Genomic DNA, 27500 nt, shown 5'->3' on the forward strand with positions numbered 1-27500 from the left:
ACCCAGCCTGCACTTGTGGCAGCTTTTCTAGTTGATGGTACCAATTTAATACTCTTCCTTATTTCAGATGAATGTTCCCTACTTGTACTTCCAAAGACTTTACTGCCCAGCCTAGCTGCAGTTTAGGTGGTCTCAAAGTTTATAGGACAGTTACTTTGGGGTTTAAATAAAACTCAGAAGCTTGGCTGCATATGAGTGAGTGAGGGGGAAGGAAACATTAGGCAGAGGTCCAAGGAGAGGCTGATATACCAGTGTATTTTCTGTTTATTTTTATTGTTATTATGATTCTGTGTATTTTCTGTTTGTACACAGCAATCACACGGAGTGTGACATTCCTAGAAGCTCAGTCATGGACAGCCTGAGTCCCTGAAGAACCAAAATGCCTCTCACAGCACAGGCCCACCTGAGATGCACAGGCAGTGCTGGGCATTTGTAGGTGTGGGCATTGGCATGCATGCTAGGTGGAAAGAAGCCGTGGTGGGATCTTACCAGCCCCCAGCTGGGGTGACCACAGCTTTCCCACAGTGCCAGCGTGGCCTCTGCAGGCTTCTCTTCCCTCTCCCCCTGCTCCTTCCATGGAATTACTCATCCCTGAATGATACTCCTTTTTCTTCTGCTATGAAACACACTCATTATTTCTAGACTATTTCCCACTTCTTTCTGGATTTTTTTGTACCTTAAACTTTCACTTACCTCAAGCATGACCAGAGACCTCGAGAGGACACAGCCTTACTTTGGGGCTTGTTTAAATATTAAACTAAAGTGTAGGAGGCAGAAGTTAAGGGCAGGACTTCTTGGCCATGTCTGGGGTTTTGAGCTCATTTCTGATCTTTCTGGAACAACAGAGACACTGTGGTTTTAATGTTAAGGATCCCTCTAGTTAGAAAATGTACAAAATGTGCAGTAGAGTTACTGCTACTTATTTTTTAAATGTGCTTTATAAGAATGGCTGTAAGTGGGATTTATACAGTTTTACTTCTGTCAGCTGTGCTTCCTGCTCATATCTGTCCTGATTTCTAGCTGTGTCTCGTTTTAGATGACCTCTTCATTACATTTTTAGGAATGCCTTACCACATATATCATAGGCTAACGTAATTAAAAACTGGTCTACTCACATCTTATCTAAGACTGAGGTAGGGGAGTAGTCTATTTATCAAAAACTGCATGTTTTTCCTTTTAATGATCTAACAAAACTATTCAGAGAGGGACAGAAGCAAATCCAGAAAGGCTTTCTGAAATGTCTTAAGCATCCATCTTAAATACTTCACACTTTCCTGGGAGATTTATGGAATACCAGGTATGATCTGACTGAGACCAAAAGGTGATTCAGAGCCTTCTGTGAACAAAAGAAAAGCAAACAGCCATTTTTCATAATTTGTAGAGAATTCAAGGAAAGAACAGAACATCTTTGATTTTGATTAGTAACTGAAAAAGGATGGGCGTATAAGGATGCCATATATGTAAAGAGGAAAAATTGCAGAAGTGAAAGTTGACAGTTACAGTATATTCCAGAGCCTTTATTTTAATCTTATGGAACTAAATATGTGGTTTTATATGTCTGCATATATCTTTAATCAAGTAGATATCTGGTATGATAAATATATTCCTTGTTATTCTGTCACTGAAAAAGTAGGCACTGAATTCTGAAGGGGAGGAGTTTATCAAGTATTCTATAATTCTATAATTTTATTTGTTTTGTTAAAACAGTTATGGTGCCAGTACAGTGAAGAACATTAAGGCAACATAGAACCACATTTACCACTCAATGGTATCAAGGCCACCACAGTTATTTCCTACTCTGTGTGAAAATAATACTGTGGTTTCTTAGATGCCACTATTTAGTCCCTATGTGTAAATGCTGACTTTTTGGATGTGACCACTATAGTATAATTATAATGAACTTTGAAAGAGGGATAAGGAATGAAAGTGAATGTTACTGAAAAGACAAGCAGTAGTAGTGGACAAATGCAGAACACTTTCTATTACTGTCTCTTTGGCAGTTTCTTTTAAGTCTTATCATTGAACATACTGATACTTTGCATTGAAAGTCAAACTCACTTTCATTGACGCTAAAAGGACAACTACATATGACTTGGGCAATGCAATAGCACAGTGGTAGCTGTGAAATCCTGACATAGGAAAGGTAGAAAAATACTATGCCTATCTACCAAAACATCATATACACTAGCTTTTATATTAAATCTTGACACAGCAACTTTGTCTATATTTAAGAGAGTGTCTGATGGTAGGATTGCACTATCTTTTGTGTTCTGCTGTGTCTTTATATGGGTGACAGGTTCAGTAGCTGTCTGAACATGGGGAGAGAAATCGAAGGCAGTGAAACTGCTGAAATAACACCAAGGAATAGTCTCCATTTCTTTTGCACTGAAAGAACTGTGAAAGGACCTGAAAGTACGTTTGCAGCAGCCAGAAACTGAAGAACTCACAGCTGTGGGTACAATTGATGCCCATCAATTCCCAGGCATTCTCCTCCCAGCTCCCTGTGGTGAATAGCAATTTTTTGCAAATGTATCTTAGGGCAAGAAAAGGTGCACAGGAGTGACCCTGGTGCAGGTTCCCAGTTTATTGAGAGAGTGATAAGTATCAGAATTAGGCATGCTATAGATACCTTGCTTTTTATATGCAGCAACACTGAAGTGATCTCATCAACTATCTGAACATTCAGCAAGTCCAAAATCAAACGCTTGTGTGTCAGATATACACAGCTGTATTTGTACTGTTGCTCTATCTAAAGAACATGCCAATTGCTTTACTTAGAGTGAGTTGAGAGAGAGACTCATTACTAAGGACATGTATAGCATTATCAATTGAAAACATTATTGTTCTTTTCCTCAGTGGTTTTAGTGTCCTTGCTTATCCTTTCACAGGAGCCTGTGCTAATGTATCTTCAGAGAATGTGGGGCCTGATTTTCTACTCCCATGCACAGTGTGACATCACTGACACCTCTGCACAGTGGGTAGGTGTGTGAGTTGGCACAGGCAGGCAATCAAGATGACCACAAACTCAGGACTAGAATGCAAAGAGTAAATTTATTTCTATTACCTCACTACCTGGGGGATCCCCAAAGCAACACCCAGACAGAAGTGCACTAGTGGAGATGCAGGCACCGTTAAACCCAGTCCATGCCAGAGGATCCCTGGCTTGCTGTTCACACAGGCTTATCAAGAGTTATTCCCAGCTGCAAGGTCACTCGAGCCACTTACAGTCCTCCTCGCCAGTCTTCCGCTTTTTAACCCGTTCCTCCCAACTTGCAACCCCCTTCCTCAAGAGACCACTGCTGCTGGGGCTGGAAATGTGGGATAGGAGATTTGCAGAGGCACTTGAAGCATATGGGAAAAGGAACAAACATATAAGCATATAATGCTTTAAGTGTCCCACCCCTCTTGCCAGGGAAGTAAGCCAGGCACCACCCAGTTAGCCAGGCACCACCGACAGATTGTGTGATTAGATGTAGTCCTGAAGATCTTGAATGATATCCTCCATGCCAACTGGTTCTGCAGGTCAAAGCAACACATGCCTTCAAACTCAGAACAGCATTTATGATGTTGAAGGGTGACGTAGCTCATCAGTAATCAATGTTGTAAGGTATACAGCAGTTACTCCCAAATTTAAGGCAACAGCTGCCTTGGATGTCCCAGTTAAACCTTGCCACGAGGGCACACGCCAGCTGCTCTATAGCCACTTCTCAGAAAGAATAATAAGACATTAGTTACAGTAAAAAACAACCACACACAAGTATTTACATATTGATTTTGCAGAAATGTATATAAGATGTGCTGTCATGGTACAAGCCTACAAAGCACCAGAAGCCAGCCTGTGGTAAGGGAGGAAAAGAGGAGTGTCATCTCTGTCCTGTAACACATACGCTGTTGCTCCAGCTCCTTCAGCTAATATTGCTCCAGGCTTGGTAACTTGAGATGGGGTAATTGCCCACACAGATCGGAGATGTGTGGCTTGCCCTTTTTCAGACTGAATTTTGTTTGGATGTTGGGTTTGTGACACCAATAACATAGTTCCAATACACCCCCCCTAGATAATGCACAGGAAATCATCAAAGACACATGAAATACAAGAACTTGAGAATATGATATTAACAGAGGATGGAGAATAAAGGGGAATAGACAGAGTACAGAACCATACTGTATTGTCAGGGGTTATTATATGAATGCTCACATCTAGATTAATAGGTTGTAGGATCCATTGGTGTAAAATTCCATTTCCCTTTGGCTAATATTTTGGGAGAGACACTATCTGGAGGATTTTTGGTCCTCATTGTGTTTCATACTGAAGGTGTACAGTCACACTATCTTGGCCTGTGATTCGTTCAGTTTCTTGCAGTGCCCAAGCTATATTTTGAATTAATTTTCCCATTGGGGTAAAATATATAGCAGTGCCTTGGAATGCCTTGGACCAAAATTCTACAGATTTTTTTTATCTTTTGGTCCAGTCATCTGCCTCAATCCCCACAAGACTATATCATCTAGAATTATTACTTCTAATTCAAAAGGATTTCCTTGTCTGGGAGTGTATAATTGAAACTCTTTTGGAGTATAAGTATGTGTGATCTATGCCACATCCCTATCTGCTAACTCTGACTAAATCTCAATCTCAAAATCTGAGTACTCACTCCAGATATTTCCATCCCATTCCTTGGGATCCCGTGAAGATTTCAAAGTTGGAGCACGAACCTGGGAGATCAAAACCTTATTTTCCACATATTTATGCCTAGGTGACACCAGCTGCTGTATAGTGCATTGTTGCTCATAGCACTGCTCTGCTTGAGTGGTGGTGACTTCATGAGCGATCACGTTTGCAGCCTGTAAAGTCACAACTTCCTTTTCCAGCTCTCTCACTTTACTCAGCAACGCTGTAACTTCCCGTTCGAGAGCTCTGGCGTAGGTAACCAATTCCAGCTCCCTCACTTTGCTCTGCAGTGCTATGGCTTCACAGTCGCGAGCTCTGGCATAGGTGAGTAATTCCAGCTCGCTCACTTTACTCTGCAGGGCTATGACTTCACGGTCTAGAGCTCTGAGACCAGTAGCCAACAGCCATCCCAGTCTCCCTGCTAGCTTGCGGGAGGACTTTGATGCCGCTTTCCACGGCAATCCGCGCATGGCAACCTCGACCCTGTGGGGGTTCACCACCACCCCGTCATCTATTTCAGGCCATGTCTCTGGAGTGGCCATTGTGGCCAGGAAAGTGGCCACGGGGGTCCAGCGCTCAGTACTGGGCCATCCTGGAATGTGGGGATTCACCATCACAGCCTCCCCAGGCCCCGACTTTTTCAGCTTTTTCGGCTTTCTCAGCTTTTTTGATTTTTTGGCTAGCCATGGCATGGTTCCTCCTGGATCTGTGTGTAAGTCGGCACAGGCAGGCAGCAGGGACAGGCACAAACTCTGGCTAGAACACAGAGAGTAAATTTATTTCTGTTACCTCACTAACCGGGGGATCCCTGAAGCAATGCCCAGGCAGAGGCACATGAGCAGAGTCGGAGGCACCGTTAAACTCAGTCCAGACCACAGGATCACTGGCTGCTGTTCACACTGGTTTATCAAGGGTTATTCCCAGCTGCAAGGTGATTTACAGTCCTTCCCTCCAGTCTTCTGCTTTTAACCTGTTCCCCTAGCAGAATGAAATAAAGACACTTCAGAATAGTAGCACTTTGTGCTAGTTTAGGTGTGTTTTGCAAAAATACATGTGACTGTGCAAAGCAATGGAGAATCAGAGTGTGTAGGGCACTGGGTTTATATTATTTTTTCCCCAAAATTATATGACATGATCTTTTATCAGCCAAATTTGGCAAGAACTAAAACTTTTTGTAGTATAAAACATGCAATTTACGGTGTTTACAAAGCATAACTTTTTACAGTGGAAAAAGGATGCCCAGCTGTATGTTCAGGTACCACAATTACAAGGTAGGTGAGTGTGTGATCCAGTTGTTGTTTTACTGGGCTTTTAGCTATTTTCTGCCCTTGACTGGCATTAAGCTCCCAGTCCTTCTGTTGAAAGAATTCTGATTGATTTAAACATTTTTGTATTTTTTTACTTCCTGACATGTTTGAACAGCACTGCTGACTTGAATTTAGCTTGATGAGGCTAGTGAGCCTAGAAAACATGGGAAGTTTTTTGAAGTTAAATCCTCAACACACTGCACTACTGTGCTTATTCATCATGGGGGTTTTCACAGCTCTAGTCAGAATTTCAAAAGATTCCATAGCCAAAGAAAACACCAGACTTTAAGTAGCAGGACTTTCTTAAACTGTAGAGTAAATTTTGGCAAGTAGAGGAAGTAGTGTTTCAAAACTGTTTTCATTGTTGCTGTGTTTGTAGAAAAGTCCATAGGAGACAACCAAAAACAAAATTAAGATTACTGTATTGAGAATAAATATACCAAAGGTCAGTTTTTAAAAACTTTCGTAGGGCAGACTCTTTAATAGTGACCATTCAGACACTGGGTTCTATTCAGTAACAGTCACTGATGAGTAGGTAGTATAATAGAAACAATGTGAAAGTCATCAGATCAATTTAAAATAATTCTGTAAATTCTTGAATGAAAATGAAACAAAGAAAATCACATTTGAGCTGATTCGTTTATGTAATTTCCTTATATTTAGTAGAGAAAGTGGCTTCTTTAGTCATATCTTTAATTATATTTAATCAAATGCATAAAACTGGTTCTCAGCTGCACATGTGAAATCATACTGAAGACAGAGGATTAAACGAAATAGGTTGTAACTGTACTCAAACCTTGAAGGCATAAGCCTTTTACTTTTAGGATACCACCAGAAAACGAGTGTCCTTTTAATCTGGCTCCTGCATGAAAAAACTGTGGGACAGGTGGACTCTTTCTCTAAGGGATAATATGAACATCAGTTGACATTTATACTGTGGAAGGATGAGTGTTGTTGCATTAAGAGTATGGGTATTCAGCAGAAAACAAACCCTCTTGGATTCCAGCTGGTCCTCAGAGATCAGAGGGGGCGGGTGTGGCTGGGCTTAATTTCTGATTATAGTCAATAATCACTATAGGGCTGGTCGAGTTCAAAAGAAGAACTTGCATGAGCACAGATGCAGAAACAGTGCAGTTACCAATCCAGGAATATAGATGTTGTTCAATAAGGACTTTTCATGATCCAGATTCATGAATGTGTATTGAAAGTTTATTGAAGCAACAGAAAAGCAGGTTCAGGATTGCTGGTGATAAATGCACTGGCTACAGAGTGTTGATGTGTGCTGCAGCAGAAAGTACAGTGAGAGACATTCTAATAGCACTATGTGTATATATATATATATATATATATGATGAATATTCCCAGGTATACTTCAACACAAAACTCACCTAAAGGCGTCCCTTCGGGAGAGAAGGAGAGACAGTCTGTTGACAAATCCTGAGCAGACAGAGATGTTTTCCCCCTTCAGACGTGTTTTCCCCTTCCAGAGGTGGTTTCCCCTTCCAGAGGTGGTTTCCCTCTCCAAAGGTGTTTTCCTGCTCCAAAGGTTTTTTTCTCTTCTGGCCTGTTCTGCCCCGAAACTCCCCTTTTGTACTATAGGTTTTGGTCTGTTCCAAGGGGATGAAACAATCTCGTGTTATGATGGGTTTTGGTGACTTTGGTCATATATGTGTCGTAGGTCCCATGTTCTCCTTCTTTTGAATCCCAAGGGATGTGTAAGTTAATATGTTAATGGCGCTTAATGAGAGTCTTTGTTACTCAGTCAGAATTTATAATTGAGAAAAGAGGTAGAATAAACACTTTGGCCCTCCTCCTCCACGTACTGAGGCAGCAGTAAAGGCTCTCTGACCTTCATCAGAGGCTCTTTGTGCATATCCTTATCTCCTTAACGAAACAGATTTATAACAAGTGTTGTTTTTCACAGTGAAGGGAGTGTGGCTATTGGTTGGTGCTGAGGCTTGATGTTCTCCTGTGCCTCACTGCAGCAACATTGGGCCATGAGACCTCCGAGGTCTTGCTCAAGCTAGGTGCAAGATAAGCAAGAGGCCCAGCTCATGTTTTTCTCAACCAGTCTCATCAACTCTTCACTGTCTTAAAGCAACACTGTAAAATTCTGACCATTTGCTGTTGAGCCTGTAATAGTTATCGTGTAGGTGTTTCTTTTATGTATTTTACTTTGCTGTCTAGCTTTATTTATTTTATTATTTCATTTTCTGTTACCGTGTCTGAAGTGATAGTGAAGTAAGAATAGAGTCATTCCCTGTTCTAATACCAGTTATTATTATCTCTTGAAGTATAAATTAGAAGGGCAAGAGTGTGAACTAAGAGTCTTCCAGGTTTGTGGTTGGTATTTTGTCAGTGCGACCCCGTCTCACACCGGTGATCGAGCCCTGTAGGCGTTAGCACTGAGCTAACCGGGCTTGTCGGCCTGTGACAGTGCCAACAACAGGAATGTCACTGCTCTAAAAACTTGCAAGATTGTGCACCAGGAGAGAGGCACTGTGCTTCAGAGTGATACGAAACCACAAAAGCTGTCCATCTACTCCATTGCATGCAGAAAGAGAGCGTGTACAGAACTAGCATTAGAAATAGTTTTTGCTGGCGTAAATATTGCATCTACTATTTTCTTAGACTCTTTTATAGCATAGCCTGCTGATAAACTGGAATGCAACCTATGTGTGAGGAGAGAGATGGACAAATAGGTGAGCTGCTCTGAAGTTTTTGGTATATAAGGTCTTCCCTTTGATTATCTGTGTCTGGGTCGGTGAACAGAAATTTGGAACTTCCCTTGAGACAAGTAACATGCAGTGTTTGCTCGTGTATTTGCTTCCCTTTCAAATATTCCACAGACTGTACAGACAAAAGACAGATTAGGCTTTGCATCAGATTTACTAGAGCTCTACCTCCTTGCCTTTGGATTCCAGCTTGCATTTTACACTCCTGTCTGAAGTTGCTGAAGAATTAAGCTTGTGTGTCCACTGCTTGTACATAACAGGCTTTCCCAAGTGACTATTTAGCACTATTAGAAAAAAAAAAAAACAACAACAAAAAAACCAACAAACCAAGACTAGCAATAAGATTCTGATAAATGTAAATGGATTCTATTTAAAAATTGCTCATGGCATCTTTTTGTAATGACCATCTTTTTGCTGCACATGGAGTACTGGTGGCATTAGTGAACTAAAGATACACAGATTTTTAGGGATTTGGACCTGATTTGCATTTACAGTACAGATTTTTAGCACTTTTTGGCAGTGTAGTGGACTTAGACTAGGAAGAAATGTAAGGCAGGTACACTTCAAACCTTCCTTATACTTCTTGACTGGTGTGAATTGTGTAGATATCAAGGTACACTCTTGTAGCATTCGTAGTTTAAAACTTCTAGTTCTGCTTGGTATACCAGTGTCATCCACTATGTTTTAATCAGTTACATCAGATGTGAGTTTACAGCAGCAATTTGGAGCCAAACCTGAGCACAGTGATGATTTTGACTGCTTTTCTGTAAATGTTGTGTTTTGTGAAATACTCCTTTCTTTGGTGTCTGTCACTGGATAATGTTTTTTTTAAATCCTCATCTGAATTTTTATGTGTTTATTTTTTAATTTCCTGTCAATAGAAATGGAATCAGTGGCTCTGTCTGTTATTAATATTTAAAATGTGGGGGTTTGGGTTTCTTAACACACAGGCTGCTATGCCCCTTTAAATTTCCTTCAGTTTTTCTTTACCTCTAAACAATCTTTCATTACGAAGTTGTTTATCTGAGAAGAAAGTGAGACTGTCTCTTTGTATTGCTGAATAACATCACTCTTTTTCTCAAGAAGTCATTACACACTGACATCATATTGTTCTTCATTAGATGATCTGTTGCCTGAAAGTATCTTGGTGACACTGAACTTGAAAGCAACAAGAGTACAAGTGCTAGAATGCCTGGAGAGCAGAGACTGGCAATACCTTGCTCAAGCAGATATCCAAGATAATTTTAAAAAGGCATTAACAAATGCAAACCACCCCCACAGAGGTAATTTTCACCTCTGAATTTTTGCTTGTTTCATAGTCCAGCCCAGACTTCAGCCATCAGTGTTACAATGCTGGAAGCCAAGCCCTACCTAGCAACGATAGCCATGTGCAATAATTTAAACTTAAAGAAAAATAACACAGCTGCTGGTAGAGTAGTGTCCAGAGATTTCTAGGTGCTTTCCAACAATAAAAGGGTGGTTTCTGTCCAGAAAATGTATGTGTGTGCATGAAAAAGACCTTCAATATTCACAAAGACCACAATTAGTGCTGTAATTGTCATTCCCTGATTAGTTGGAAACCTTATATACCCAATGGATTTTATTTTGCTATTCATGAGTTACATGAGAAAAGATCACAATATAGTCGCTTGTGAAATTTGTGGAAGTATTACTTTGATTTGGGCTGTTTCACACATCATTTATTATGAACTTTCAAAATTCTTAATCCTGTGACTGATTGCATAGCTCTAGTGGTGAGTTTTAGTATGATGACTGGAGGAGAATTAGCCTCAAGTCTTTGTAAGTGTAAACATACCATGCAAAAAAACCCCAAAAGATTAGCTTTTCTTACAGATAGTGTATTTTTCTCTTAATTGTACTGTTCTGGCTAATATTCCTGCCACGCACTTATTTAATGTAGAAGGAAGAACCAACATCCAAAGATGCCAAAAAAATTTCTTTATCATCTCCAAACCCCAAACCCTGTAGGAGAAAACTGAAAAAAATGTGTTTGCTTTGTTTTCCTTCACAGGTGGGGTCACTTTCCTCAGGGAGAGGGGGTAACCTGACTGCAGTTGTCTCATAAAGATCTTTATGATCGTGGTAGTTTGTGGGGGTTTTTTTACTTATAATAAAACAGCAACGAAAGACTTAAAACGCATTACCCCTCAGAGCTATGAATTACACTCCCCTTCAGATGGGATGGTAGAAGGGAAGCTGTGCTGTGTGGCCCAGGGGGGTGTTCATAGTCTTCCTTGCTTATGCAATATGTCCCACCTGTTGTTTCAAGTTCCCTGTTCCCACTTTGCTCCAGCTGCAGTTGTACTCTTTCAGATCAGGCATTCCTGTGGCCACTAAAACACTGGTTGCACAGAAAGTAATATTAGGTGAAGTTCTTACAGCCACTATCCTTTCCAAATACCTTTTGACTTACGAGGAGCTAGAGCCACGTGGCTCATTAATTGTCCTTTGATTACCAACAAGGGCTCTGCCAGCTGTGGGGGTGCAGTGGAATTCCAGCTTGGGAATCCCTGGTACACAGTAATCAAACACAGAGCTTGAACGGTTAATGCTCTGTTTGCAGATCCTGTTGGATAACTACTGAAGTTGCATGGGTGAAATAGATAAAGTTGGGAAGTCTGCAATAGAAGTGTTTGCCTTTATACTTATTTACTCACTGTTGTTGCCTTTGTACAATAATATCTTTTCCCTGAAGGTCTTTGAAAAATTCAATCACAAAATAGAAAAAGAGTATGTTTGTTCTGGGTAAAATTTGGAAGCATTGTTCTGATGACACCTGTAAAACATAATTATAACTCCCATAGCTGCTTCCTCTCATATTTAGAGAGGAAAATTCTTTGCCTCTAATCTCAGGTGCATACCTGTGGAAGGCTTAGATTCCTTCAAGCAGTATCAAAGTAATGATAACAGTGTGCAGCTGCTGACTGTCTTTTGCTTGTTGTTACTCACCCAGCTGTTTAGAGGAGAAGAAAAAGAGAGAGAATATCTCTAATCAGCCATATGGCACAAAGTTCTATTTGCCACAGTAAGTTGAAACGTACATTACTGGTCAGCATCTTGAATGCAAATTTTGACATAGCTTTCCAGGAGTGCTAGATATAAGGGAAAACAAGATCACATTATTTTATTTTATGTATAGAAATAGTTTATTCTGTCTCAGTGAAGTTTCCACGAGTCTGCTATACCCAAAAGAAGAGCGTGGAGTGCAGATCTCAGCCCCTGATTTGGGTCCTAAGAGGTAAATTAAGAACTGTTGAGATTGCATTTCAGATTTCTACAGTGCAGTTTTGCTTTGCTTATACGTTGTACATTATACAAATTAGTATTCTGGATCAGACAACTGGGCCATGAAATCTAGAAGATGTTTTTAGTACTTGTTGGTGTTTGCAGTGCATATAACCAGTAGTTTTTTCATTAAGAAAAGTTTAATTTCGTCCCTGTTTTTAAATTGAACAAGAAGTATAGGTTTTAAATAAGGGGGAAAAAGATTTTTGTCTTAAAACCCCCTCACAATACCACTACAGTGCTTTTTTAAACTCTGAAACCTACTCTATTTCCAAAGGATTTAAACATATGATTAATTTTGTCTCCTTGTAATATACTTAAAAACAGTTTCCAGAAAGAATAATACTGAGTTCTTCCAAGTGTCTTTAAAGCATAGATCTCAAAGATCTCAGCTCCTGATTTGCTGCTTAATTGCTCTCAGTATTTATGTTCTGTGTATTTGTTCACATTAAACACTGATAATCTAGACATAGTAAGATACCATCCATTTAAGACATTTTTTATATAAGTTCTGATCAGTTGGATGAGTGTTTTGGATGAAATTGTTTTGGGGTTCTGGTTTGCAGAGATATAAAGCTGGGATAGAAAGTATTGTGATTGGTAAGCCAGAATAGTTTTTCTGTTTGATGCCATAAAAAATCACTGTGTACTAATGTTACTTAAAAAAGAGACATGCTTTTTCCATTTGGGTAATGATTCTGGGTAGTATAATCCAGATGAGTGGCTAGGTCTCCTGTATTTTAAACAATCTCTCTTCTGTGATTCTTAATGTCCTTTGACTTGCACTTCATAAGGTACCAAGAAATGTTTGATCAGATAAGAAACTTGATTTCTAAGAATAGCTGCTTGAGTGGTTCTGCACTATCTTACAAATTTCTAATTTCATATGGTGAGGTGTTATCTCTTAAAAAAAAGGCCTTGACCCATATAATCAGTACAATTGTTTGTTTCCTTATAGAAGCACTAAAATTAAAACTATCATGAGAGGATTCAAAAAAAGATTTTTCCACAGAATATAATTCCTTCATCTGATGGCCCATCTTGCTATTCTTCTCACTGTTTCCATTGCTGTTACTTAAAAGGCTTTGACAAATATAATAGACTTTGCATAATGATGCCATTGTAAGTCACTTCCAGCATATTATAGTGTGCAGTTAAAATTACTCTTGCGATTACTACTCTCCAGTGCTTCTACTTTATCATGGTACCAAATGAAATTAAGAATAGGCATATTCCTTCCTCTGCTTACCAATATTAAAAAAAATTAATCTTAAATAACATTGTTGTAATTTATTCACTTAAAATTCCTTTTGGATCTTTTTTTCCCCACAGATAATTAAGAATTATCTTGCTGTATAAATAGATTTAAAAAAATTAGAATATATACACTTTCTGATAAAATTACTGTGAAGTTGGGAGCATCTTGTAAATACTTTCTTCAGGGGACAAGACAATGCCATACACTGAAGGACTGTTCTGTAGTAATAGATATAGAATGGAAAGAACCATACTTTATTTCAATACCATATTTTCACTAGTGATCCAAAGTGTGTGGTTATGTATCTGCAGGTTCTATATCTGTGCATACCCCCTTGGCAGAATCTGCCTCTATTGCCTTTTAACCCAAGATGACAGCTTTGTTAGTTTTGATGTAGTTAGTTTTTTCCCCTTAGTGACTAAGCTGGAAAAATAAGGAAGCTTTTTACCCCTTATTTCTTATTTTCCCATGATTAATAGTTCTAGAAGATGAGTGTTCTAATGCATATGATGAGAATCCCCTAAATAAAATGGTATTATTACAGGAGTTAATAATGCAATGATGAAAATGGGTTTTTTATGTGTGGAAAATACTTGCTTTTCCTGTGATACTGGCTGCATCATATAAAAATGGAAGTCTTGGCTGTGGAAGTCCAGCTCAACGTTGGTGCTTTGTAGGAGCAGATACCCAGGATTTCTGACATGTCTCAGTTTTTTTATGCTACCTGGAGTGGTGGGCAACAGTCTTCTGGAAGGGTCTTCCCTGTAAATGGATGTAACTGGGGGACTGCCCTTATGTATTTTGTTGTGTCTGGAATACAGTAACTCTAAACCTAAGCTACAAGAGGAAAATAGACAGCCAAAATGACAGTGCAGTATGGTCCCCTCCAACTGGATCGGGAGCTACCAAATCATTGATCTGATGTGCCCCACTTATAGTACATGACATGTTCAGGAAACATCTGTGTGCACTGTGGTTGCTTCACTGCTATCTGCCCAAAATCATAGTCTGTAAAGCTCAGCCCTTGAAGACTCAGCTCTGACATGCCACCTCTCTTATTCTTCACTAGAATGCCTTTATATTTAAGGATACTTAAGGCTACAGTTGCTTTATGACAATCTGCTAGTCTGAGCAGAGGAGACAAGAAGTTCTAAGCATGCTGTACTGCAGACTGCTCCCTCTTGAGTCCCCTGCACTGTGACTCCTGTCAGGAACATCTGATGTCTACCAAAAATCTGCTTTAGTTGTAAAATCTGCTGGTAGAATTGTCTCAAGGAAGTCAGAAGGCAGACAAGCCAGGAGCTTTTGTTTCTCTTGCCCTAACACCTTGTGAAAACGGCGTCTTGGTTTTTGAGATATTTGGTCATCTGTGCCAATAGCAGTCTCAAACTACAGGTTTAGACAATTGGATTAAAAAAGTATTCCTCTACGTGTTTTAGCTTTCAAATAAGTCTTCATAACCTTCCTTTTCCTTTGGGCCTCAGATACTGAATAACTTAAACTTTGATCTCAACTGTATTGACCTTGTCTCACAAGCCCTTAACCAGGGTTAACAGAGTTTACCTGGTTAAGGAAGGATCGCAGGGTTTACGGAGTTCAGGCTTTGGTCAGCATTAACCCCCTAATCTGTTTCTTTCTGAAATGCTGACAGTCTTTGATCATGCACTGCACATTTAATAGTTTCACTCATGACTTCCATTGCCAGAGTTAACTGAAAACTGTTAAAAACATTAGAGGTTTTTAATTCTATATTGTCAAGAATGAAGCTGCATTCTGCCTGGTGTCTGTCTTGCTGTCGCTCATTGCTTGCAGTCTCAGAAGGAAGCACTGTTTATGCTTTTCCTGTCTTCCATGTGTTCAGTTTCAAATCTGGGAAGGTTTTTAACTTTCCCTTAGAAGATTTTCTTAGTTATTTTGTTATTTACTTTTAGTATTATGTGATATTCAGCAATCAACCAGAGCTTCCAATGGCTGAAGAAATCTGTTTGGGATCTGTTTCCAGTTGACTCTGCATATGACAAGAACTTCCTAATGTCCTAATCAGAGGTTTTGTTCCATGGCCTGGATGTGGTGTGCCACTGAGTTGTGGATAGGTTATCCTGGTCCTTTCATGATTCTGCTGGTGCTCCACAGCTGTCATCTTCATTTGGGATGAGGGGTGAATGGAGTCTAAACCGATTGGTACTTTTCTCTCTTGCTTGTTTATTTTGCTTATTTTTTTGTTTTAGTACTGAGGAGAGATTTCAGATTGAAAGCCACTGAGTTTGAAGACTGACTTTGTTGCCACAGCAGAGGCAGTGCATAGTTCCCACATGCCATCAAGCCAGTGCATTCTTATACCTACCAACCAACTCTTAGCTGATGATGATTATCTTCCACCACATGTAAGCAAGCTCTAACCATCAATCTTTAGGTGGAATATTCTGTATGGTATTAGCAGTTCGTACAGTGTCATTTGGTTTGAGGTGAGCTTTGGAAAGATTATGTTTGTGAAGATCTTTGTTCTTCCTTTCATTTTATAGCACATTATTATTGTTTACCTCTGTATTTCTGTGTACTGCTTATACTAGGGATTGGTATCTGTGTAACTATTGTATCTCCTGTTGATTTTCTTTTAAACATATTTTTGTCCATAGCATACTGGCAAAAGCCACATGATGTTAATCAGGTGTCCTATTGCTGAGAGGGCCTTTGGGGAGGAATTTTTTTCCTGGTAGTTACTCTTGGAGAAGTATTAGCTAATGATGTGATCAGGTCTTAGGGTTTATAAGTAAGGACTATGTACAATAAGTACAGTAAAGTTCTGTAAGTCTTGCCAAACTTAATTAATTGCTCAAATGCCTGAATACCTGTATAAAGTCAGCCATTAGAAATGGATGCATCTTTTTGCTACTAACAGTGTGTCAAGTACTTTGCTGTCTTTGGTTTTAAATGACGTCTTGGGAAAGTCTATTTGACTGTCTGCATAGTTCGGACTCAAAAGCTTTAAAGATTTCTCTCCATGCATGCTTCTTTGTAGATGGTGTCCACTTCTTATCACACTTCTTATCTTATGCTCCTTTGTTTTTGGAGTCTATTTTGCCTTCTCTTTTGATGTTTTTTACAGAGATCTGTGTTTTATTCCAGGATGGACAGATCTGATAGTAACACATTATTTCAACTATTCATAAAATAAAAATATCTAACCAGTATCATTGGGTCAGTTTCTCCATGTCTAACACATAAACAGCTAACTTTTGCGCTATTTTTTTTTAATTGATAAATTTCAAAACAATTGGAGCAGAGGTAAAAATATTGCTAATTCTATTCAACATTTTGCAAAACTTAGGCAAGAAACACAAAAGAATTGGCCTGAGGTCATTCAGTATTCCAGTGGAAGAGCCAGTGGAGCAACTCCTGAGTTTCAGTCTAGTGATTTATATGCTAGCCTATATTGAGTTTCTGTAGCTGGATTCTGTAGTTCTTTTTTTAGAAAATTACAGATCTTTCTGCAGCCAGTATTCATCATGGGTAGGTTCAAAGTAAAAGTATTATTGTATCTGCTATCAAGTAGGTTGATAACTCTATATTTGCATCATTCTTCTTGAACTGGCTGAGACCATTTTTTTTCCTGTCACACAGTGGCAAGTGTCCAGTACATTGAAATAGATGCAATTACAACAGACATTAGTGTGAGTTTTTAACCAGGCAGCTTTAATAAGTAGTGGCTGCTGAGGTTGATGGCTAAAGCAGTACTAGTTGTTCAACTTGACAACTGATGGAATCTCCTAGAACAGTTTTAATTTGATATGTTGACTGATATATAACCATAACCAATGTTCATATTGCTAGAACACCCTTCACATTTCCATTAATTAAAGGGTAGATGTCTCTCTTATTAGTTGGTGTTAAGTTTATTTCCATTTAAGATGTTCTGTGTTTTGAAGAGGCCTTTAACAATTGTTAACAACCAAATGGTTAGTTAAGTGCTATTACCTAATGTCACTTCCAGTTTACTTGGTTTTCTGGCTATCCAAGGGATCATAAAATACTCTCTCACCTTGTAGAAGTTCACTACCTACTGGTTGACTGGTTATAGAGGAACACATATCAGTTTAATGAACTTGTGTTAACATCCAGGAGAAACTGGTTCAGAGATAAAAATCAGTTGTTAATTGGCAGAGTAGATTCATTTAATCTCTGAGGAAAGAGAACATCAGTAAAAAATATCATTACATCTGATGCTGAGGCTGCATGGGTGGCCTTCCAGTCATAAGCTTGACTGAATTTAATATTTATTCCAGTGTACCTTTTAATTTCAATTATTTTCTGGGAACTTTTTAGATATCCATTATGGAAATTTAGGAAATTTGCTTCTTGCCGTGCATTTGTCTCTTCTTAGCCTGAAAGGAACTGTACTGTTAATAAGAGCTAAAATTTCCTATTTAAATATAAATATGCTTTCCCCCAAAATTATGGCGTATTTTGTCAAATGAAAATAGTGGGTAACATCAAACTAAGTCCTATCCTATAGCACTGTTTTAATCAGGTTTTAAAAAGTCCAGTAAATTGTTCTATTTGACAATTTTGACTTGGAAAGAGAAACATAATACTAAATAGTAATGAAAGCCCAACCCAATCAACCTCACTGAAGTCATCAATCCAGTTACTGTTGATGCTCATGGATTCACAGAGTCTGATTGAAGTTACAAGGTGTTGTTTTAACCATCTTGTGCAAGCAACTGGCAATTCTACACGGTTGAGGTGAGTAGTGTATGTGTATTTCAGAAAGTAGGTACATGATGATATTTTAATAAAGCATAGTCAGATCTGTTAAATAATAGTGTGTACAAGCCCAAATACAGAACTCATATATTATTTCTGGGGGATACAGGGTGTACAAATACCAGCATTTACTTTGAAGAAGAAGAATATCCACTGATATTATTAGATTTATTAATTTATTGAGGTAACCAGAGATCATATTGCATTTTGTGAGCCACAAAATTATTCTTATTCTGAACAACCCTTTAATTTGGAAGATATTACTTTCCTGGGCTTAAAACACTGGGGTCCTAATTTCTGGCAATATTCTCTTCCCTTGGAGCCTGCTGTTGGATTGAAATCTGTTGTTGGTGCCATACAGTCACTGCTGGGTTATCAAGTTGTACACTGGTGATTCATATCTAAATTATGTTCCTTTCTTTTTCTTTGTTTTAAATCATATTTAAAATTGTAAATAAAGCTACTTCAGACTTTCTTATATGTTCCACTCCAGTTGAAGTGAAACGTCTCTTTTGGTGCCAGGATGTTGTAGAGACTTAAACTGGCATAGTTCCTCTGAAATCATCAATCATTCCAATGTACCAGAGGTCTGGATTAGGTCTTAGTTTTCAAAAATTTAACAGATTTTTTTTTAAGTAAGGAGAAAAGAAAAAGATGACAGACATAAATGATTAAGAAAAATAAAATAGCAGCTAATTTAATCAAAAGCATATATGCCAATAAAGCCAAGTACAACTGTCAAAAGGAAATAAACAAAACAAAGCAAGAATTTTATAATTTGACGTTTGCTTGACAGATAGTACTTTTTGGACCAGCACTTGTGCTGGTGTAAAGTGGCATAAGCATATAAATGCCAATGGAATTTGCTGATTGTACCCACTGAGAATCTGGTCCCTGTTATTTAAAATAAGGATTGTATCAGATGTTCCACTGTTCATTCAAAAAGCAATTCACTTCTGAATTAAAAGGCTCTCAAGGTGTTTTCATAAAATCATGCTGGCCAAGGCACAAGGTTCCTATTTAATCAAGGCATCTTTGAATTGTGAAACTTTTCCTACTTGAATTTCTAACATAATTTTCTATGGTTATATTCTAAGTGCCAGCCATAAAAAAATCCTGTTTGTTCTTTCTTTTGGGTCAGTCACCACTTGGGTGTTTATGAAAGGATTGATGTATATACTGTCCAAAAGGATTTGGTAGGGGGTAGATTTGAATCACAAAAGTGATTATGTTATTTTACTTAGGAAAAAGTCTTTTTTGTACCCTTTTCCATATAAAAAAAAAGATAAAATCCTATGTAAATAATAAGTGTTTTCCCTGTAATGAATGTTCCTTTCATTCTGCATTTCTGTATAATATTGGAAATTGTGTTTTTATTAGAAGAGGTATTGGATGGAAGCCAACAATTTTTTCTTTTAACTTGATATTTTGGGCTCTGATCTTTGTTAAAACTACAATGGCATGTATCTAGTACAGTCAGAGGTCATTTCTATAGCTACTACCATTTCCTATCATTTCTGGGGAATGTTTGTTTTCAAAACAAAGAATTGGGTTAAAGCTTAAGTATCGTATTTCAGAACATATTTCAAACTGAAATTAAGAATGCTAAAACCTTTCCTTTAAAGGTCAGATGATATTTATTATTATTATAAAAATGATCTGTGATTTATGAATTTAACTTCTCGTAAACCTCCTTTGTAACAGAATATGCAGTCAGAAGCTTAACATTACATTGTTTTCCTTTGACAACGTATCCACGAGACCACTGCAGCTGTTCCTTTACTCACAATAGCAGATTAATTAACACAATCATATGCTGTTGGCTCCTACTCAATGAGTAGGTCTGCAGTGGGATAGATAGGTAAATCCTTTAAATGTGTATGAGATAAAGAATATACTATAGTAGTTTCATAACTAGCCAGTTTTGCTTCTGACTAGTCAGCCCTATCAGCAATGGTTCACTGACTACAGAAGCTGTGAGCTTACATTTCAAAGGCAGCCACACCTATTACAGAGCAATAATGCCTGAATCATTGCAAAACTCAAATATGTAAAAGCACAGGCACACTCAGAATTCACCATATTTGCTAAAATAACAGGCAATCTGCTTCAAGCATTTTGAGTTTATAGAGTAACCAGGAAAAAAAGAAGGGACATTTTTGTTGGCTGCTTCATTTAAAAAAAAAAAAAAAAGTTCAATCATTGCTTTCCTTTAATATCTTAATCTGGTCATTATTCACTTTTTACCCACTGTGTATTAGAAATACTTGTAAGCAGCGGCCATGGCATCAGTTTTAAGCACCAGAAGAATTTTTCATCCATTTCTCTGTGTGTGCTAATGAACATGTGAGCAGCTAAATCTCCTTTTCCTAAACAAACAATCATCAGCACCATGTAAGTATTTATTTGGCAACTTTAGCTGACATTTCAGTGGATGCTAAAACCTTTGTTACCAGTAATATGGCTCCTTTTTTTTATTTTTCCATTTATTTTTGTTTTATTTTTTGGTTTGGTTTGTATTGGTTTTTTTTTAACTTTAAAGAGAAATAACCTTTTGGGGAAAGAGGTAAGCATCAAATTTAAGAAAATGTCCTTCAGGCTTTCCACTACAACCCACGAGAAAAAAAAATTGTATGCTTTGTTACATCGTTTACACACAAACTGAGAGCACAGCAAACTACTACATTGAAATTGTCTCATTTAAGGGACAAAGAAAACTCATTGTGAGACCTCTTTTCTGAAAAAAAAAAAAAAAGCTAAACCACTTGCTAGTTTAAATCATAGAAGTCCTTTCTGGTCCATTTTTTACTGCAGTTGTGGTTATGTCCTTTTACATATTCTATGAGTTTTATGTAATGGTATAAATATGCATTTTGATCATAATAAAACATAAAAAGTAGAGAACATGACTGATTTTGAATGGAGGGTTTTGCTTGCACAGGAACAGCAGCATTAGACTTACAGATGGGAGAAAACCAAGTTCAGAATCTTTTTGTGCAGTACAGTTGTTGAAAAATAAACACTTTAATAGCACCCAGCTTTATATCTGAGAGTCCTTCTGAGTACCCAAAGCTAGTATTTTTGAGAGGAAAAAACAGAGCTGGTGAGCCGGCTCCAGTTTACTCAAAGATGAAAGCAGGCAGATTTTTGGAGAGACAAGGTGGATAGAAAATTTCCTTAACTTCTGAGTGCTTCTGCTCCTTGCTCTGTGAGCAGAATATGCTCTCAGGTCTTTCAGGTATAGTTTCTCTGACAGAAATAACTGTAAAGAGAAGCTTCTGCTGCCTTCAGCCTTCTCGTTTCCCAGGACTGATGTACTTGCACTGGGCAGCAGGGTCATGCCCTGCAGAGTAGGAGCTGCAGCACTTTCTCCCTCAGGCTGGCTCAGGAGCCCCAGGAGGAGATGAGGGTACAGCAAATGGCTGGGGGGTGCCAGGGCAGTGTGAGAGATCGCACTGAGTAAGGCTGACTGGCAGATGATAACATCAGTGTGTGTGCTATGACCGCTTGGTACCAGGGATACTAAACTTAATTCATCAAGGCATCTGGCTGATGTATAATTTCAAGATGTAGTAGTGTTACCCTGCAAAATCCAGGGGGTTATCTCGTTATTTAAAAAGGGAGGTTCAAGAATTTTAGTGGAGAGTATTACTCAACAGATGACTACTACTCAACCTTATTAATTGTATATTTATAATATATTTTCCACCATATATATATATCTTATTAGATTAATTGTACTGATGAGCAGCTGAAATCAAAGGAACTAAGAATCTTATTTTCAGTTGAAAAAGTAGTAGCTGCCAGGCAGTGAGCTCTTCTGAAAAATCACTTGCTTTTAACCATCCTGCCTAAAGTTACAGGCTTATCTCACTGCACTGTTGGATCTAGAACAAATGTCTTGACTCTTAATCAAAGAAACAAAAGGCACCATCTTATATGGTATCAGTGCTGGGAACTGTGCTCAGGTGTGCTGTGATTTACAGACTGGATTCCAGTTCTCTCTGGATTGCTCCAGTGCTATGAGACTCAGGTGCTACAGGAGATTTTTTGAGCAGGCTAAGAAACATGTTTGGCCACTTGTCAGACTAAAGACCATGCCCTGCTTTTCTCAGAAGGAGAATTCTCCATAATTTAGTTTGTGTAATTACCTTCTTTAAGCCTAAATTGTCCATGCAGTTTCAATTTGATACCATTTTTCTTACTCTGTTTTCTAACTCTGTTGTTTCAGATCCTTTTAAATAATTGTTGCTTTCTGTCCCTGTGACAGGTGAAGAGGTGACTGTGTAAACATACCTGCTGCAACCTCTGTTGGACTTTGTATTCTATTAAGATAAAACTGTTTAAATTTATGTGAAAATATTAAGCTCTTAGTGAAATTTATCTGAAGATAGACTCAAAGCCTCTCCATCTTCTGTCATCTCAACCCAAATTTAGGATCTGAAAATCTTTCCTCTTTTGATAGATTGTACTTGTCCTACCTGGTAGTTTCTATGTTTTAAAGTTCTCTCTGAATTTATGTTAAGGATTCCTGTTTTCCAGGACTTACAGTGAAATAGTTGGAAATGTCTTTTCCTGTTCTGTGATGCAACAGCAATGTTTTGTGAGCCTCTTATTGAACAATGCAGAAGACCACTGCCAATGGATGGAACTTCCCACCACTGGGAATTGCTGCAATAAAGGTTCCTTGAGAAATTTTTGAGAACAAAGAGGTACTTGATAAAAGCAAGAAAATGGAAAGCTTAGAAAACAAGGTTATAGAGAGGCCCATCAGTTTGTACCTGCACAACAGCCTGTGAATAAGGATTGTATTTTTTATATTAGAATAAGGTGTTCATTTTTGTCAAGTCCACTCTGCAATTGTAAATATTTTATTCAGTGTAACTTTGCAAGTGTCTTGCAATGTGCATTTCTTATAACAATCTATATATGGAGTGGCACAGTAGTATTGATTTGTGTGATAGCTTCTACCTGTGATGTTTGTCCTTTAGTCTGTCGGGTCATATGTGCTGAAATGAGTTGAACATATAGCTTTAAATATTTAGGTTTACTTTAGTCTACTTCAAGGTTGTTGTTGATGTTATGGGGCTGGGATAGGATTGGAAATAAAATCAAATGAGCTTCTTTTTTCCCCAAACTTTTCTGTAAGCCCAGGTAAGTAATTCTGTATTTATGTAGACTTTATAGTTCCTGCTGTTCTAAAATACAGATGGGCTTTCTTTGTTGAATGCATTGAGATCTGTGGATAAACATTTGTGCACAAAAGCTAAATGGTGGCAGTGCCGTGGTTTGTGGTGTGTTGAGCTCAGGAAAGCTGAGCTGAGCCCCACCCCTCTGGTTTTTAATATTTAAACAGGATAGTTGGTGATTTCCATTTCAAACTGCATCCAAATAGTATTCTCTGAGTTTGTAGCAGATGAATTAGTTCCCACTTTATCACTAGTTATCAAAACTTCAATTAACAGTAAATTAATACTGGGGATAATAGAAGTTTTGTAGAGTTGTTTTTTTTTTTCTCATGGATAGTCATCAGAAGCCTTGAGTATGCAAACCTTTCAGGATTCCTTTTGGCCTTTCGATAAGGAGAGTTAAGCTTTTTTAATTTTACTGACCTAAAACATTTCTAATGTACTCTCCTTTAAAATTAAGGGGACTTTATTTAATTATGAATTAGAGGATTTGGTCAAAAATATCTTTGCACCCAACTATCCAAAAGCCCAGAAATATCACTAAAATAAACATGGTATTATCTGTACTTATCAAACTGTCCATTTTCTTAAGCTACTAACTGCATCCTCCAGCACTGAAAGGTGTGTCACACAAACCCGTATTTCTTTAGAAATGTATGGTTAGGAGTTTTCAAAAGATGACTGTCAGGGGTTGAGTCATCAGTGGCATCATGGTTAAATTCCCACCAAAAAAAAATAATTATTAGCCTCTGACATTGACCTTTATAATAAACTTGCTTTTTATCACAACATTTGTAAGGTGCAGGACAGACTCATGTTGGTTTACAGGTCTGTCCTTCACCACAATAGCACAGTGCTGGCCATGCCAGAATCACTTCACAAGTACATTGAGTTCCATGCTTCCCTGTTTGCTATAATGGATATCTTGAAAAGTAAACAAATAATTTATTTCCTTAACAAATAATTTATTTCCTTAATGTTATTTTTTCCCTAAAAACAAATATTGAATTTGTTTCTTAAAAAGAAAGAAAAAATCTTAAACCAAACAACGCTATTAAATATGAGATAAGTGTAGACTGGGAATAATTGTTTTGAGTTTAGCTTCAGTAATTGAGCTTGAGGTTTGTTGCTTGCTCTGCTCCTGAAAAAGAATTTGTACCTGAAAAACATTTCTGCTTTTTCAGGTGATGTTAACTGTTTTGGTATTAGTTAAGTTTTAATATAAGCTGTTACTTCTTGCAAATTCTGCTGTGTTTATGTCCTTAGTTCATCATAGCTGTAACAGCATTATTGCTATAAAATATAGTAGAGAATTGCAGTAAAAATTACTGAAACATATTCTACCTTTAAAATTGAATGAGGCTTCTATTGACATCAGCATTAAAAGGCCAAACTGAGAAGATATCATTACTGACACAGAGGAACATTTTGCCTTTGTTCATAGTGAGTTACTAGTGAGGCATGCCTTGTACATGTTTCCCCAAAGACTCCAAAATTTCCACATGTTACTTCCATTCCCAGCTTGTGTGTTCTGAAAACCCTACTGTGTTTAACCCAGGGACTCTTTCACAACTCATGAAGCACATAAGTTTCCCAAAACCAAATCCTGCTTTCGCTGAGCTCTAAGCAAAAATGCAGCTCAAACAACAGACTGGGCTGTGACTGGACCGTGAAAAGCACCACCCAGTTCTCAGTGTTAAGAGATGGAAAACTTTGTTCCCTTCCCATTCTGGTACCATGCTGAGAAAAGGGCTGAGTTTCTGAGCTTGGACAGCTTTGAAATGAGGAGCTGGTGAAAATGAGATCGTGATTGTGAAGTACTAGAAGGATTTTCTGTGTCTGGTGGCCCAGGTTGCAAACAAGCTGTGCCTGGTGCTTTTCCTGAACGTGTCTGCAAGAAGTCAAAGTCCCAACAGCCAGGAAAGAGAGAGAACTGATCTGACAATTAATCTCAGGCTTGTTGATGGAGGTCAGGGCTGCAGGGTTTCAGCATCAGCTATGATTTTTACTTCAACAAAGTTTTTTTTGCAACTTAAGTACTACTTAAATACATAGTTTTTTTCCTTACTGTGTTTGTTAATAGGTTGGTTTATATTTGAAATACTGAGAAATACTTCTTTGTTGGAAGTAGGTGTTTTTGTGGAGTGAGATAGATGACATGAAATAATGCTGATTTTCCCCCCATTCAGGGTATGTTCCTAAGGTTGTAGGGAGTGTAAAACTCATAAGGGATATATAATGAAAATTATCAAGGTGGTAATTAGCTGGATGAATGCAATGGAATCGTTTTTTTGCTATATTCTTGTGCTAGTATTTCCATCTCAGTAACAAACATAAAATTGTTTGATGTAGGCCATAGAAGTGGGATGTTTGCATCCAACAGTCCTGCAGAAAGCCACAGAGAAGAGCAGTGCAGATCTGAGGCTTGATGTGCTATACTGCTTGATGGTGTACAGTGCATACTCCAGGAGAGTTTTGTTCAGGTGTCTTAATGGGCTTTGACAGGTTGTTTGTAGCTTAATTTACAAATGAATTTGATTAAAGAGCTCAATGAAAGAGTCTATATTCAAGTCCGGATTTGAAGTTGTGGTCTACTAAAATGAAATGGAGGCTCCCAAATTAACACCTCAGGAAATATTTGATTATCTTCATAGTTTGGGATTGTTTTCCACCCAGATAGTCTGTGAAGTACAAATGAATAAGCTACCCCTTTTGCCACCATTATCAATGACAAGGCTTTTATTTGACTGTAATATTACAGGCATTATCATAAGCTGAAGTGTCTTGTGCTGAGTTGTACACAGGTCTAGTTCAGTTATAGCTGGGGGATGAAAAACTGTCTTTGTTCTTTCTGTTCCAATTTCTAACCCCCAAAAAGCCTCCTCAGGCCACGGGCTATGAAGGAGCCATGGAGGGAGGAACAAGGCCACAGACATGTGAAGCCAGTGCCAGGAGATGTTTATACTCAGCAATAAATGAGTAAGGTACTGCAGACTTCATAGAATGACTGTACTTTTTCTGTTGTGTTGGAATTCTGGTCCTCTTAGAGTTTCAGCAAGTAGGAACTTAAAGGAAGATTAAGCTAAAGGCCAGGAGTATGTTTTAATATGTATATAGGTTTTGTTGTTTTGAATCTTTTCTTGATTCCTGGGATAAACTCTGTGCTTATATAATAAAAAAGAAAACTGGTGAATTAGGAAATAGGAAGGGTTCATCTCTGGGATTAATTTGTCCAAACTGATGCAGGCAGTGCAGGTTTTGACTGGGGCTCTGAGTGACATGAAAAGATATTTGGGAACTGCTCCTTAGCTGAAATGGTTAAATATTCAGTTCTGTGTTCCTCATTACTTGTAGATTTTCATTTTGTTATAATAGTGGTCGGCAACAGCTCAGAACTTGATTTGTCAAGACAAGTATGCTCTGCAAACAAATGATTACATTCTATATGAAGGCATTATCACTAAATCTGAAAAGAAAATATTACAGGCAGAAATTATAAGGAGAAGTTTATAAAACAAAGATCTCCTTTGGCAGAATATGTTCTTATAATCAAGCTTTTAGCATACCATAGTTTAAAAAAAATAAAAATTTTGCCCACATATACACTAATAAAAATAAATCTGTTTCCGATTACTAACTATGCAGCACAGGTGCTTGTTTGTTACGAGAGAGGCATGTTCATTAATTTTCAGCTATGAAAAGTGCACTGTGCCATAAATATACAATTCAAAATGTACTGCTGATAAATGAATACACAGATTGTTAATGTGCCAGAGTAGGGTATTGGGCATAAAACACATGCCAAACAGGAGCACATTGGTGATGTGCTAATGCTTTTAAATCTGGGTTTAATGTAGGCACATAACCAGCTTTTTACATTATTGCACTAACTTTTACCAGAATTTAGGGCAATATCTATTTTATGGGACGTTTTACTTTCTAGTATAATAATACTTTATACCTATATAGCACTATCATCCAGGGATCTCAAAGCACTTTACAAACATTAATTAACTAAGCCTGTCAAATAGGTAAACTGAGTTTTACAGCAGCTCGGTGGTTGTACTGGAAATAGAGCCCCAGAGTTCAGATACCCTACCTTTTTTTTTTTTTTTTTATTCCTTAAACCACCCAGACCATTCAAATGTTCAGTTGGAATTTGTAAACTGTAGGAGTTAGTATTTTATGGCATTTTCTCCCTTGAGTTTTCAGTTTTGCTCCCACTCTGATGCTGTTCCCAAGGCTTGTGTGCTCTGTTGTCCAACTGCCCGTCCA

The 27500-nt window shown here is 38.0% G+C and overlaps 2 protein-coding genes across 4 annotated transcripts in view; one reads left to right on the forward strand and one right to left on the reverse strand.

The window, feature by feature from the left end:
* ZNF536 (zinc finger protein 536) overlaps positions 1–27500 on the forward strand; it is a 340785-nt gene that overhangs the window by 164845 nt on the left and 148440 nt on the right. The window lies entirely within an intron of this gene.
* Positions 3033–7796, reverse strand: LOC113956894. The gene is made up of 2 exons (XM_027663898.1): positions 7362–7796; positions 3033–5644 (listed from the first exon to the last, which is right to left on the reverse strand). The coding sequence occupies exon 2, from the start codon at positions 5356–5358 to the stop codon at positions 4618–4620; it is 741 nt and encodes a 246-aa protein (XP_027519699.1). The 5' UTR covers positions 5359–5644; positions 7362–7796; the 3' UTR covers positions 3033–4617.

This window comes from Corapipo altera, unplaced genomic scaffold, assembly GCF_003945725.1.
Source record: "Corapipo altera isolate COAL_440 unplaced genomic scaffold, ASM394572v1 224, whole genome shotgun sequence".
Taxonomy (NCBI): domain Eukaryota; kingdom Metazoa; phylum Chordata; class Aves; order Passeriformes; family Pipridae; genus Corapipo; species Corapipo altera.

Bases quoted from the DNA above. Each gene is read 5' to 3' on its own strand.
- LOC113956894 (XM_027663898.1), bottom strand. From the start codon at position 5,358: ATGCCATGGCTAGCCAAAAAATCAAAAAAGCTGAGAAAGCCGAAAAAG.